The sequence below is a fragment of the Acinonyx jubatus genome, chromosome A2 (genome assembly GCF_027475565.1).
Source record: "Acinonyx jubatus isolate Ajub_Pintada_27869175 chromosome A2, VMU_Ajub_asm_v1.0, whole genome shotgun sequence".
Taxonomy (NCBI): Eukaryota; Metazoa; Chordata; class Mammalia; order Carnivora; family Felidae; genus Acinonyx; species Acinonyx jubatus.
In genome coordinates this window covers 151060495-151074301 of record NC_069383.1, presented here as the reverse complement: position 1 = coordinate 151074301, position 13807 = coordinate 151060495, and the positions used below count along the sequence as shown (strand labels likewise).

The window sequence follows — 13807 nt, the reverse complement described above, 5'->3', positions numbered from 1 at the left end:
TCTCCTCTCTCTGCCCCTCCCCCGCTCACGCTTTGTCTCGCTCTGTTTCTCAAAAATAAGTAAATGTAAAACAAAACAAACAAAAAAAAAGAAATAAAGCTCCAGGAGTGAGTTCAACTTCCAAAACAACATCTAGAGAGGGGGCTAACTTCCCCTCTCGGTCTAGTGGACGGCATCTACCACTGGCTTGTGCTGCCATCTCCCTGAAAGAACTCCTTCCAGAAATCTGCAACTTAGCGGCAAACTCTTTCCAAAGGTAACAATGTATCACCAACCTAGCTACCTTCAACACGGTCGGAGTGTGTTACTCTCACTGAATGTGAACCCTTAGTAATCAGGTGCAGTGGTCTCATCTGGCCCTGAACTGCCTTCTGGCCTCTGTCCCGGTAGGCACGCTGAATGTAAGGGCGGGGCCCAGATTCTTCCTGGGTGTCTACTACCTGCCAGGCATCGGGCTGGGCGCTAGACATGTCTCATCCTGTTTGATCTGCACATCTACTCTATCTTGTCGATATAAACCCTGGCTTTCCCATCCCCCTTTGAGATGCGGAAACCGAGGCATGGAGAGATTTGCCTGAGTTCCTATTTCTTTTCTTTTTTTTTTTTTTAGTTTTTTTTGAAATGTTTATTTATTTTTGACAGATAGAGAGAGAGAGAGAGAGAGAGAGAGAGAGAGAGAGAGAGAGAGAGCATGAGTGGGGGAGGGGCGGAGGGAGAGGGAGACACAGAATCTGAAGCAGGCTCCAGGCTCTGTGCTGACAGAGAACCCCGATGAAGGAGCTCCAACCCACAAACCGTGAGATCATGACCTGAGCCAAAGTCATGCTCAACCAACTGAGCAAGATTTTTTTAAAAAATGTTTTTATTTATTTTTGAGACAGAGACAGAGCATGAGCAGGGGAGGGGCAGAGAGAGGGGGAGACACAGAATCTGAAGCGGGCTCCAGGCTCCGAGCTGTCAGCACAGAGCCCGACGTGGGGCTCGAACTCACACACTGCGAGATCGTGACCTGAGCCGAAGTTGGACGCTCAACCGACTGAGCCGCCCAGGCACCCCGCTGAGTTCCTATTTCTGAGAAGCAGGTGACAGGGTACGCTCCCAAGCCTGCTCTCATTCCAGAGCCTGCTGTTTACGCCTCACTACAACCATTCATTTTGCCCCATGACTAGAAAACCAAAGGGAGAGGTGTGCTGGGGCCTCCACCGTGACCTTGGGGGACTTACTGTTTGGTGTCCTGCCCATACACGGTTATGAGGAGGTGGCGGTATCGGCTGGGCCACGTGTGGGGGCGTTCACAGGCCCCAGGCCTGAACTTAAGCATTCTGTCCTCTCAGGTGGGGCCCTGGCTGAGCACCGGCGAACATTTGGAAGGCTGATCCTGCCTTAACCTAGGAAGCAGGAAGGATGTGAAGCTTCAGCCAGGAGAGTCACCCTAAGATTGGGTCCCTCAAACCTGCTTCTGGTGGGGAATGCTTCTTGTGGGGCCAAGTTCCAGCACGCTGCTTTTTCGGGGAGAAAGCCCCCCCCCCATGCTAGGCAGAGACCAACCAGCAAAGGGTCCCACCTGAGGGTGCTGAAAACGGCACCTGTCCCCACACTGTGCCATGTGCGGACAAGCAGCCACTGTGACATCATCCAGGCAAGAGCTTGGCTTTTTGAAAGACTAAAAGCCAAAGCCCTTGGAGGGATCGGAGAAGAGCTACGAGAGAGAAAGAGAAAACAGTCACTGCAATGGCACTGGGCCACAAGCAGGGCAGCCATTTAGCTTTCAGATGTCCGATACCACTTATCCCAGACATCAGTAAGTGCCATGCAAGAGCAGAGCCCTGGAGGAGCCCGGGACCAAGGAACAAGGCTGTCCAAGTCCGTAGCCCCTGCCTACCAAGGCAACAGGCTCTCTGGCACCTATTTGAGGGCTCTGGAGACAGATGGATGCTACTGCTAAATGAATACTGGGCTTGGAGTCAGGACGCCAGAATTCTATTCCCACTCCTACAGCTTCCTATCTCATGATCTCCGGCAAGACAGTTGCCCCCTCCCTGGACCTCAGTGTCTTCATCCATAATTATATATTTTTTAATGTTTATTTTTGAGAGAGAGAGAGAATGAGTGGGGGAGGGCCAGAAAGAGAGGGAGACACAGAATCTGAAGCCGGCTCCAGGCTCTGAGCTGTTAGCACAGAGCCCGATGTGGGGCTCGAACCCACGAACCACGAGATCATGACCTGAGTCGAAGTCAGACGCTTAAATAACTGAGCCACCCAGGAGCCCCAGTGTCGTCTTCTACAAAACAAGAGAGAAGACTGAGCTGATTGCTAAGATCCCTTTCAGGGTTGAGATTCTGATTCCTTTGTTCTCGTGAACAAATTCAATATTTTCATTGTGAATTTCTTGGGTTTATATTTTTACCAAAAGCATCCCTTAACTTCCTTTCCTCGTTGTTTGTTAATATTCAAACAGAAATCCACCAATAACTGTTAGCAATCTTCCTGAGCGTGTTCAGGTTTTCAATCAAGTATGGCATGTGGGGGCACCTGGGTGGCTCAGTCGGTTGAGTGTCCGACTTTGGCTCGGGTCATGATCTCGCGGTCTATGAGTTCGAGCCCCGCGTCGGGCTCTGGGCTGATGGCTCAGAGCCTGGATCCTGCTTCGGATTCTGTGTCTCCCTCTCTCTCTGCCCCTCCCCTGCTCATGCTCGGTCTCTCTCTGTCTCAGAAATAAATAAAACATTAAAAAAAAATTTCTTTTTTTAAAGTATGGCATGTAATTACCATTTCCTTTTGTTAATTCACTTAATTTTTTTTTCAGAGTGGAAAAAGCACTATCAAAATGCATCCAAGTGGTAAAAGAGAGAAATCTTGTAATAGATTTTATTTTATTCTTTTTAGAGAGAGAATGTGCAAATTGGGGGGAGGGGGAGGGAGAATCTTAAGCAGGCTCCACACTCAGAGCCTGACGTGGGGCTTGACCCCATGACCCTGGGATCATGACCTGAACCGAATTCAAGAATCGGATGCTTGATTTAAGGTTTAAGAGAGAAACCTTAAAATCTAATGACCATTTTTCATTGTTTAAGTATATGTAAAACCATGATCGGTTCTGAGCTTTATTTACCATCTGGTAAAGATACAAATTTTAGGGTAAAATGAGGCTTAGAGAGGTTAACTGACTTACTCAAAATCAGAAAAAATGATGTGCAGCAAAGCCCAGATCACTGGAGTAGACACCCAGTAGTCTTTCCACCACAGATCATTAGTTTCCTCATCATCTGGCCTTTCTAGATTGTCTATTTCTTGGTTTAGGAATACACACATAGCAAAGCCAATACTTACTGCAACAGAACCGTGGCCAGAACTGCCTTTGTCCCGTTAGGTTTATTTTTCTAAGGTGAGGTATCTATCCCACCCAAAGGCATTCCATCCCCACAGACCCTGACAAGGAGAAATTCATGTCTCGGGTGGCCCAGAAAATTCAGGGTTCAAATGTCAAGTTTCTACATCCCTGGAAGGTTCCAGTTTGGAGGAGAGAAAAGATGGAGTTTTCTTGGTATTTCCCTGCATTTCTTGGAAGAATAACTGAACTAGGTGGGACACGGAACTGGAGCCTTCTTACCTTCAGAGTTCACAGCCAGGAATGACCTAGCCGTTGTTTCTGGAAATCCGCTTTCAAAGAGGAAAGCAAAGGATGAAAACATGCAAAACCAGGAAGAAACTGGAGGCATGGCATTTGCTTCCTTTTTTTCCCCAACAGGTCAATATCCAGACCTCACTCCACCATTTCTGTTTGGATTCTGTGGCTATCAGCATGTGTAAGTGTGCTTAAGTATTTCCAGATTGGCTAATCAGAATATGGGACCCCTTTTTTCCCACACGTGCCCTAATGAAGGACTTAAGCGCCCCGCTGCCCTCTCAAAATGAAACACACGTGAAGACCCTTCCTCTAATGAGAATAAGCGTCACCCATGTATTCCTATCAATTTTTCTACCAGTGGAATTACAAGTTGTAATTTCTAGAAGAGCAAGACCTGCTGGCCTGACAGGTTATTTACATCGAGTGTGTTTTCAGACGAGGTACAGGCAGGACAAATCAGAGGGTTTAAAGGAAACAGTTCTATAGGGAAACAGGGTCGCTCACTTTTGCTTTTCTGGGGTGCTGGGCTGATTGTGAAAATGCAAAGGTAAAGAAAAGCCTAGAACTTGGCTACCTCTCTTAAAGACTGGAAAGAAGATGTTCCCCTGCTGGGCTTTGAAGAGCTCTCTGCAACTTTGACCCCACAGACTCAGCATTGCCCCAAGCTCTTCTGTAACTGGCTTTTATTGCTTTAATTAACCAAGGCTAGGTGGGACAGATTTACTCCACCTCTGTAATGTCATTGTTGCTTGCGAGTGGCTGGCGGCAGGCCTTTACCTCTCCCCCTTGATGCCTGGCCTGCACAATTAGTGCCTTATTATAGGTTGGCCTCACGTCTAATTACTACACGGGCTCAACTGAGCACTTTGTTTCATGGTCTTGTTCATGCGCTTGTTCAAGTGCCTGGGCTCCCCAGCTAGAGTAAATCCTAAACTCCTTTTAGGCAGGTGTGTTCAGTGTCTCATCTCTTCGGGCCCACAAGAACACTAGACACTCCCAGGCCTGCAAACAAACACTTCCTGTTTGAAGAGCTTCCGGATGTCTATTCTGGGAGGAAGGCACATGGTTAGAATCTGGGTCTCCATGCCTATCTCAATCCTCCGTCCCAGATCCATCATCCTTCTCTGTTGTTGAGGGCTCTCCTCAGCTACTCTGAGTTAAGCTGTACTTGGCCTGTATGTAACCTTTTCCCTTATCTAAAAGGATCGACTGAGGGGCGCCTGAATGGCTCAGTGGGTTAAGCGGCCGACTTCTGCTCAGGTCACGAGCTCGCAGTTCGTGGGTTCGAGCCCTGTCTTGGGCCCCGTGCTACAGCCCAGAGCCTGGAGCCTGCTTTGGATTCTGTATCTCCCTCTCTCCCTGCCCCTCCCCCACTCTCGTTCTTTCTCTCACAATTAAAATAAACATTAAAAAAATAATAAAAGGGTTGACTGCAACAGACATCGGAGTGCCCCCCTCAGCACCACGTTCTATGCAGTTTTCTACATTTCCTTTAGAAAAAGGATTCAAGGGATGTGAACTTATGCTTGAAGAGCTCCTTTGTTTTTGGAATAAAAAGTACAGCTTCTAGGGCAGTTATCAATTCCATAACAAACACAGGCCTCCTTCACCAAATACTCCAGGAACACAAAGGGGAGCCTGGTGGGAAGACTGCATAAAGGGATGGTTAGGAATGCAAGGATGGGAGCTGGATTGCCTGGTCTCAAATCCTGGCCCTGCCATTTTCTAGTCATGTGACCTGCGACCTTGATCAAGACAATCGACCCTTCTGCCCCTCAGTTTCCCAATATGTGAAACTGGGATAATACTTGCCTCATAGGGCTCATGCGAGGATCGAATCGGTTAAAAACAGTGCTTGGCGCGTAACGGGCACTATGTAAGTTAGTGTTAAATAAAATTAATGGAGTACAGAGATTCAGAATGGACAGACCTACAAAACAGTATGCCCCCCAAGGAATCTGGCAGTGATGGGAAAACATGTTGGTTTTACAGACTAAGGCGTTATCCTTGGCTTCTTCGTTTTCTGGCTAACGTGCATTCTTTGGATTGCTCCAATAAATCAAAAAAGAAGTCTGAGTTTGTGAGTTTTAAACATGTGTAATGCATTGTCACAACCAATGTGATAAAAAAATGTTTTGGAAGCATTGGAATAGAATGATTAGTGAAGGTGCCGTTGTTTCAGTAGAGAATTTAAAGTAAACATTCCACTGTTTACACCTTTCAGACCTAGTCAGCCTAAAGTGTCAGACATCATTCATAATATTAATATCATAATAATATTATTATGCCAACCCTTCTCCAGCAAGGAAACTTTAGCCAATTGTCAGGGGAGTGGTTCAAATATATGTTCTATATTTTTAAAGACCTGTTGAAAGATTTCTATATAAAGATGATTCCATGGTATCCAACTCAGACTCTTCCTTCTTTTAAAAAAAATTTTTTTTAATGTTTATTTTTGAGAGCAAGAGACAGAGCCCAAGCGGGGGAGGGGCAGAGAGCGAGGGAGACACAGAATCTGAAGCAGGCTCCAGGCTCTGAGCTGTCAGCACAGAGCCCAATGCAGAGCTCCAACTCCCGAACCGCAAGACCATGACCTGAGTCTAAGTTGGACGCTTACCCGACTGAGCCCCCCTTCTGTCTTTTCTGATCTGTCCATTTGCTGCCACCTTTTAAACCTTCAATCCTCTTAGATATCCTAGCTACTAAAATTCCATGTCCAGGGTCTCTACTTTCTGAGCAATCTTCTAGAATAAAATATCATTTCTAACATCAGCAGTCCCTTGTTACCTCATCAAAAAGATCCCCATGTGCCACAACAGGTGGGGCACCTGCGCTTTCATTCAGAAGAAAACCCTTTCGGCTTCACCTCTCCCAGTTTCCCTGAAGGGCAAAGTCCAACCATGTGAGATGTCTTCCCTATAAGTGCACCTACGGAGAACTATGTAGAGACATAAGAAAGAACTGATGTCCAGTCTACTAAGAAGTGATCATTTATTTTGGAACTCAGCAGTTTAGAACTTAAGAGTATGGGCAGGTCCTTCTTCCCTGTACCCTCCTCTGACCCACCTCCCTAACCCCAGTGTGCTCATTGGTGCCACCATCATAGCTCTTAACCACGTCCTGTGGTTAGGTTGACCCAGAGCCTTTCCCTCTGCCTGGGGAGCTTCTCTGGGCAGAAGTTGTGTTTTATTTGTTTTAGTGTTCCAAGGTTGGCACAAAGGCCATCCATAGTAAGTTCTCAGTAATCTGTGAAACAGTACTGAAGCTACTACCTGAGAAATACATTCTTTAGATGATTAAGCTGTCAAGGGTTATTGTACTTTCGCTTTTGAGAACAGGGAGGCAGGCTCCTTAGAAGAGGGACATTTGGAAAAGTCATCAGATCCCCTTGCTTCAATCACTTTGGGTTAACTTTCCCCCATTTATCCACATAACCTTTTTAAAATCTGTACATACCCTATCTGCCTCACCTTAATGGGCTCCTTCAGTGACCCTATATTCACCTTGCAGGTATCCTTTCTGGATATCTAAGGCCCATACTTTTACTTCGCTACCGCCAGGTCTGACTTTTTTTCGGCGGGGGGGTGGGGGGGGAGGGGGGAGGGGGCAACAGTCCACAGCTCCCAGCGATCACTCCCTTAGGCCGAGCTTCCAGCCATCGCTGGAGATGGCTGGGCACTGTGTCCTTCGCCAGCGCCGGTTACCAAGACTCTGCCCCCTCCTCTGGGAGAATGCTCCAGCGACCACCCCGGACAAGGGGGATCCCGCAAGGTTCTGGGTGTGCGTCTGGTCAGCCCCAGAGAGCGGGCAGGGAGGTGGAATCCTTGGGGTGTAGGACGCCTCGGGACTAATGGGCACTCACTTCTGGCTCGGACCCTTCCCACCGAGAAGGAAGTAAAGAGGGCTTCATCGTCTCTTCTTTTCAAACATTCTAGGGACTAGGGAAACGCAGGAGGGAGGGCGGGGGGAAGAGAGGAGGAGAGCAAGGAGACAGCCCCTCAGGACAATCACGACGTCCGCCTCCCCTCACTCGGGGTCGGTCTCTCTTCTCTCTCTCCCTCTCGCTCTCTCTCTCACACACACACGCACACGCACACACGCGCGCACGCACGACCTGCTACTTCAACTCCAGCTCCCAGCAAACTGCGACGCGCGCCTCTCCCACTGCAAGTCCTAAGCTCCCGCCCCGGCCCACGCCTCTGGCCTCACCCCAGCCTTTTTCACTCAACCCCAGTTCCCCCTCCCCACTGACCGTGAAGCCGGAGGCAGTTCCCCAGTCCCAGGCCCCCGGTGGGGCTCCCACCGCCGCCGCCGTCGCCTCCCCCTGCAGCCCCCGACCCGGGACCCGGCCTCGGGCTGCAGCGATGGCTCCCCGGCACGAGGCGCCGCGGCTTCCTGGACTCTTCCAGACACGGGGCGGCGCGCAGGAGAAGCCCATCGAGCTGCCGGCGGTGGCGGCAGCAGCGGTGGCTGCAGGAGCGGCCGCCGCGCCGGCTGATGACGCACAAGCGCATTGGGGGGGGGGGGGCGCGGCCGGCGCGGGAGCGACGCGAGCCGATGACGTGTGGCGAACGGGACGGCTCGGCAGCATGGCGTCCGTGGCGCTGAGCGAGGCCGAGAAGGTGTATATCGTGCACGGCGTTCAGGTAGCTACGCCGCGGCGTCAGGCCCCGGGTGCCCCTGGCCCTGCGCGTCTCGGCGCGCCCTCGGTTCGCTCGGGAGGCGGCGGCCAGGCGGCGGGCTGGGTTTACCTTGTGGTTAGAAAGCACTGAGGCCGGCGTGTGCCGCCCGAAACGCGCGATGCGGTTGTGTTCAGGACCCCACGACGAGCGTCCACTTAGGACTGTGTGCGTACCTGCAGCCTTCCGCTTGTACAAGGTTCCAAACCTGGATGGGAAGGGGTGGGCAGTCCCTGAGGCCTTTTCTCAATGAGGGAGCATCACCCCCGGGACAGACTCTTCAGCTCTCGCGCGTCGCATCACTGGGCTGAGCCTCGCTTTTCTCTACTAGGAAATGGGGGTTGGCGGTGGGCTTCTGGCCCGCTGTTCCTTACCTCGTGGTTGGGAAGCACAGGGAGAGAAGACACTGAAGTGAAAGCGCTTTGAAAATACAAATCGCCCACCGGAGGGGAGCCTGGGAGGCTCAGTTCGTTAAACACCGGACTCTTGATGTCAGCCCGGATCTTGATCTCGGGGTCCTGAATTTAAGACCCGGGTTGGGCTCTGCGCTGGGCGTGAAGCCTACTTAAAAAAAAAAAAACAAACAAACAAACAAAAAAAACGGATTTACAGCCGGTGGCCTTAGTTCTGCCGTGGAGGTCTGAGATTCCCAGAGGCAGCTGTAACTATAGTCAGATCTTCTGTGCTTAGTCTTCGGTCCCAGGTCTTGACCTCTCCAGAGCGAGAGTTGGAGAATGTTGGGCCTAATGAACTACCAGGGAAAGCCAAGTGTGACCTTATCTGTAACCTCCCCAGATGTATCTTATCTGTAACACATCCCCAGATGTCTGGGCAAAGCCTCACCACAGCCCTGTTCTTGCCCATAGAGACCTAATCATTTTGTGTTTTACTTTTCACTTTTGGTCCAATAGGATCGAATTTAGTTCCTGGTGTCCCCTTTCCATCAGCCTTTGATTCCTTTATTATTCCAAAGATGAATAAAGTAAAGGCAATGGAATATAAGATGTTTGCTAAGGGAGTGGTATAGTTTGTGGAGATTAAAGGAGCTATACAATATTGGTCTGTGATGTTCGGAGGGCTTCCCTAAGGAGGTGGAATTGTTCCCCTAATCTATGTCAAGTGTCCCTCCTGTGTATTTTCAGGACTCAGTATTCATTCATTCAACCTAGAACTGAGCTAGACTCAAGGGATAGGAAGGAGCCTGCCCTTATATAGCTCCCATGCTAGAAGGAAGAGACAGAAATTATAGATCTCTTTGTGTGTTTGTATGTAAAATTGTACTGATAGCTGTGAAGGGAAAAAAAATCAGGGACCTGATCTACTCTGGGAAGTCAGGGGAAGCTTCCCTAAGGAAATAGTATTTGAACTGAGCTCTTAGTACGCTTAAGAATTAATTAAGTAGGTTTGAGCCTTGCAGGAGGAAGGGACGCTGAGTCCACCCACAGGCTTTTAGGTGGAGAAAGTGTGGAGCCACAGGGGTGGGCTGGGGGTAGTGGTGGGAGATTAGGTTGCAGAGGTGGCTAGAAGCCTGATCCTAGGAGTTTTAGAGGCTCAGTCATTCCATCATAGATCTTGGGAGGTAATAATCTGTTGATTTGTCTGTATGGTACTTTTAAAACCTCGCCAGTGTCCAGCACTTAGTAGATACTCAGTGACGTTGAGTAGGGTATTTCTTAAAAAGGAGGTAAGTTGGACATTGTTTTCATTTTTAAAATTAAACCTCTGTCTTACCAGTACCATGAACATATTAGGGCCACAATTGTTAAATGTCTGTTCTGTGTATGGTAGAGCCATACAGAGTAACTGACTTTAAATAAATCTCTTCGTAAGGACTATTAACGTTGGCCACAAAATTGCTGTATTTATGGAGGAGGGAAACTGAATTTATACCATCTGAATAAAGGTCAGAAGGCAGGTGATTGAGCTTCCACCGACTCAGTTCTAAAATCGCCTCAACTTTTGGGGCACCTGGGTGTCTTAGTCAGTTAAACATCCGACTTCGCCTCAGGTCATGATCTTGCAGTTCTTGGGTTTGAACCCTGCTTCGGGCTCTGTACTGACATCTCATAGCCTCGAACCTGCTTCTGATTCTGTGTCTCCCTCTGTCTGCCCCTCTCCTCTCACTCTGACTCTCTCTCTCTCAAAAATAAACATTAAAAAATAAAAATAAAAAATAAACATTAAAAAAAGAAAGACTGAATTAATTTTTTTTAAATCGCCTTAACTTTTGTTTTGTCTTTTGACCAACTTCTGTGTTGGTCTTTGAGTGCCAGTAGTGCCTCGCTGGAATCCTGTTCTTGCCCTTACCTATAGATCTACTCGTTTTTTTATTTTTCACCTTTGGTTCAGTATGGTCAGTTTCAGTTTCTCTCATCCCTTTCTTAAATTTTTTTTTAAATTTTTTTTTTTAACGTTTATTTATTTTTGAGACAGAGAGAGACAGCATGAACGGGGGAGGGTCAGAGAGAGGGAGACACAGAATCCGAAACAGGCTCCAGGCTCCGAGCTGTCAGCACAGAGCCCGATGCGGGGCTCGAACTCACGGACTGCGAGATCGTGACCTGAGCCGAAGTCGGCTGCTCAACCAACTGAGCCACCCAGGTGCCCCTTAAATGTTTTTTTTTAACTTTTATTTATTTTTGGGACGGAGAGACAGAGCATGAATGGGGGAGGGGCAGAGAGAGAGGGAGACACAGAATCTGAAGCAGGCTCCAGGCTCTGAGCCATCAGCTCAGAGCCCGACGTGGGGCTCGAACTCACGGACCGCGAGATCGTGACCTGAGCTGAAGTCGGACGCTTAACTGATGGAGCCACCCAGGCGCCCCTCTGTCATCCCTTTCTTTTCAGCCTTTGATTCCTTTACTATCTTAGGGGTATTTCATCCTGGTTTGGTGGTGGTTAGAAGCAGTTGAAATTAACCTGACAATGTGTGTTGAGGACTCAGTTGCTAGTAATGGTAACCAACTAACTGGCCCAAGCAAAAAAAGTATGTATTAGAAGGTTACAAGTGTTTCTCCAGGAGTTCAAAGTCATCTTCAGGCTCTTCCTTGCTCTGCTGCTTTTATGCTTTTGCTTTGTTCTTACCTGTCTTCAGAGTGGCTTTCTGTTTCTCAGGCCATGTGTTAGAAAGAATACGGTTACCTCTTAGCTCCTGGGATTACAGTTCCTCTCTATAAGAAACTGTCCCTTCCTGAGGGAATGGATAGACAGGCTCAAGCTGGCCACTGGGAGGATGAGGCACCCTTGAGAGAGAGCAGTTTGAGAGCAAGCAAGATGAATCATTAGGTCCTGGCAGAATACGGAACCTCATTCAGATAATTCAGGAGACTTTCACGATATCACTCTTGATAATGCTATGGGGGGGTTTTAAGGATCAATAAGAGAGACCAGGGAGCCCAAAGATGAGCAACCAGGGAGTAGATGTTACCCCTGGGCTGAAGGGGGCCAAAGGAGGCAGTTGTGTTACCAGATGCTAGTGATAATTAGAACAGTGGAGGAATGACTGCTCAACAGAAATTGTAGGCTTGGGTAGATGAAGGTGCTGTCAGAAATGTGGTACCAATTAGGGGTGCTGGGGATAGGGAGCGGGGAGCATTGTCTCCTCTCCTTTTTGACCTTTCATTGACCAAACCCAGCCACAAGCCAGTAAAGGGAGCCCAGGTGATGCAGTTTGGAAGGAGTCAGCGTGGTGCACAGATGAGAGCAGAGAAAGATGGAGAATGGATCTGAGGGAGTGGGGCAGGAAAAATGGAAAGGTTGATCCATCAATATTCTTAGCATACGATTGGACTGGTTTCTGTTAGGTTGCCTCTCACCCTTGAAGGCTGGGATGTCCCACTTTTGTTAGGTACATATTATAATTTTTTGTTATCTTTATTTTTGAGACACACACACACACACACACACACACACACACACACACACACACACACAGATGCAAGCAGGGGAGGGGCAGAGAGAGAGGGAGACACAGAATCCGAAACAGGCTCCAGGCTCCGAGCTGTCAGCACAGAGCCCGACACGAGGCTCGAACTCAGGAACCGCGAGATCATGACCTGAGCCGAAGTCAGATGCTTCACCGACTGAGCCACCCAGGCACCCCTGTTAGGTACATGTTATGATTTTTATGTCACTGAATCTTTGAAACAGGCTTGAAGGTGAATATTATTATCTCTATGTTGTAGATGAAGAACTGAGCTCAGACAGGCTAAGTCACTTGTTCACGGTGACACAGAAAGTGTGTAGTGGAGCGAGGACAGAAATCCAGATCTGTCTGATTGCAGAGCCCATACCAGATCCTCATGCTGCTTTCCTCCTGCAGTGAAAGCCATTGTCTTCCCTTCCTTAAATAAGGATCTGAAAACAAAGGCCAGAGAGAATCCCCATTTCTACTTCTCTTTTTTTTTTCATCTGGAAGCATGTGAGCAAACAGGAAGGAGGAAGGAAAGTTCTGACTCACCCCCCACCCCCCTGTACCATTTTTCTAGACTTTAAAAAGTGTATGACATATATTATTATCTTTTCAGGCAGTATTTTTCCATATTGGCTATAAGTTCCGTTAGAAACCTATTTGCCTTTTCTTGTACAGCTTTTGTGTTACTAACTTGTGTCTCAAACTGTTTTTTTCCCTGTTTACAATATTCAGGAACTGGGGGACAGATTTCAGAATTTGCAGAATCTAGGATTTGTCCCCTTTGGAGTTTGCTTCACTGGCTAGAGGTGTGTTTTCTTCATGAGAAGACATCGCTAACCTCCGTCACAGCCCAGTGATTCTGACGCCTGGAAGTACCTTTTACTCAGCCACAAAGTACAGATTCCCAGGCTTTACCCAGACCTTCTGAATCAGAACCTCTGGGGCTGGAGCTCGGGAATGGACATTGTCATAAAATGTTGGGAGATTTTGATGCAGCCAGCAGACATTGGCCCCTGGGCAGACCACTGGCCTGGTCCAGCTGAGAGCCTGCCGTGGAGTCTCTGCTCCCGCCTGCCTGAGGTCATGTGGTCGCCCACTGTGTTTGCAGGCTCCTTTCCCAGCTCTGCCATTCACAGCCAGAGAGATTTTATCTGAGTAGTGGAGCTAACCCCCCTCCCCACCTGCACATACACGTAAAATGAGAACATGTCCATCTGGGGGCCGAATGGGGTTGTGAGGAATGATGAGATGACAAAATATACAGCGCCTGGCGTGTGGTCAACCCTGAAGAAACGTTGGCTCCTTTTCAAGTTTGTTTTTTCCATCAGAAGTATGACTTTGTCCCAAACCATACACACTGTAGCCCCAGGCTTCACAGTGACCCCATTAGGGGTTCAGGCTGTGGCTATTGAGATTTAAGCTCTTTCAGTGTGGAAGGCTAGAGATGATTGAATTATCTCAAGAGAAAGGGGATTTGGGGCACCTGGGTGGCTCAGTCGGTTAAGCGTCCAACTTCGGCTCACGTCATGATCTCACGGCTTGTGAGTTCAAGGCCCGTGTTGGACTCTGTGCTGACAGCTCAGAGC

General features: G+C 48.6%; 2 protein-coding genes across 6 annotated transcripts in view; one reads left to right on the top strand and one right to left on the bottom strand.

The window, feature by feature from the left end:
- Positions 1–8022, bottom strand: part of ZDHHC3 (zinc finger DHHC-type palmitoyltransferase 3) — a 59908-nt gene extending 51886 nt beyond the window's left edge. Inside the window, exon 1 of one of the 5 annotated variants that reach the window (XM_027038507.2) lies at positions 7882–8022. The gene's annotated coding sequence lies outside the window, so the exon portion shown is untranslated. Of the gene's footprint in view, positions 1–1223; positions 2132–7881 lie in introns of those variants that run through there. The other 4 variants (XM_027038508.2, XM_053219552.1, XM_053219554.1 and 1 more) reach the window with 4 other exon arrangements.
- Positions 7919–13807, top strand: part of EXOSC7 (exosome component 7) — a 36883-nt gene continuing 30994 nt past the window's right edge. The window contains exon 1 of the mRNA XM_027038513.2: positions 7919–8275. Coding sequence (XP_026894314.2) covers positions 7994–8275 — 282 coding nt within the window. The 5' untranslated portion in view covers positions 7919–7993. The remainder of the gene's footprint in view (positions 8276–13807) is intronic.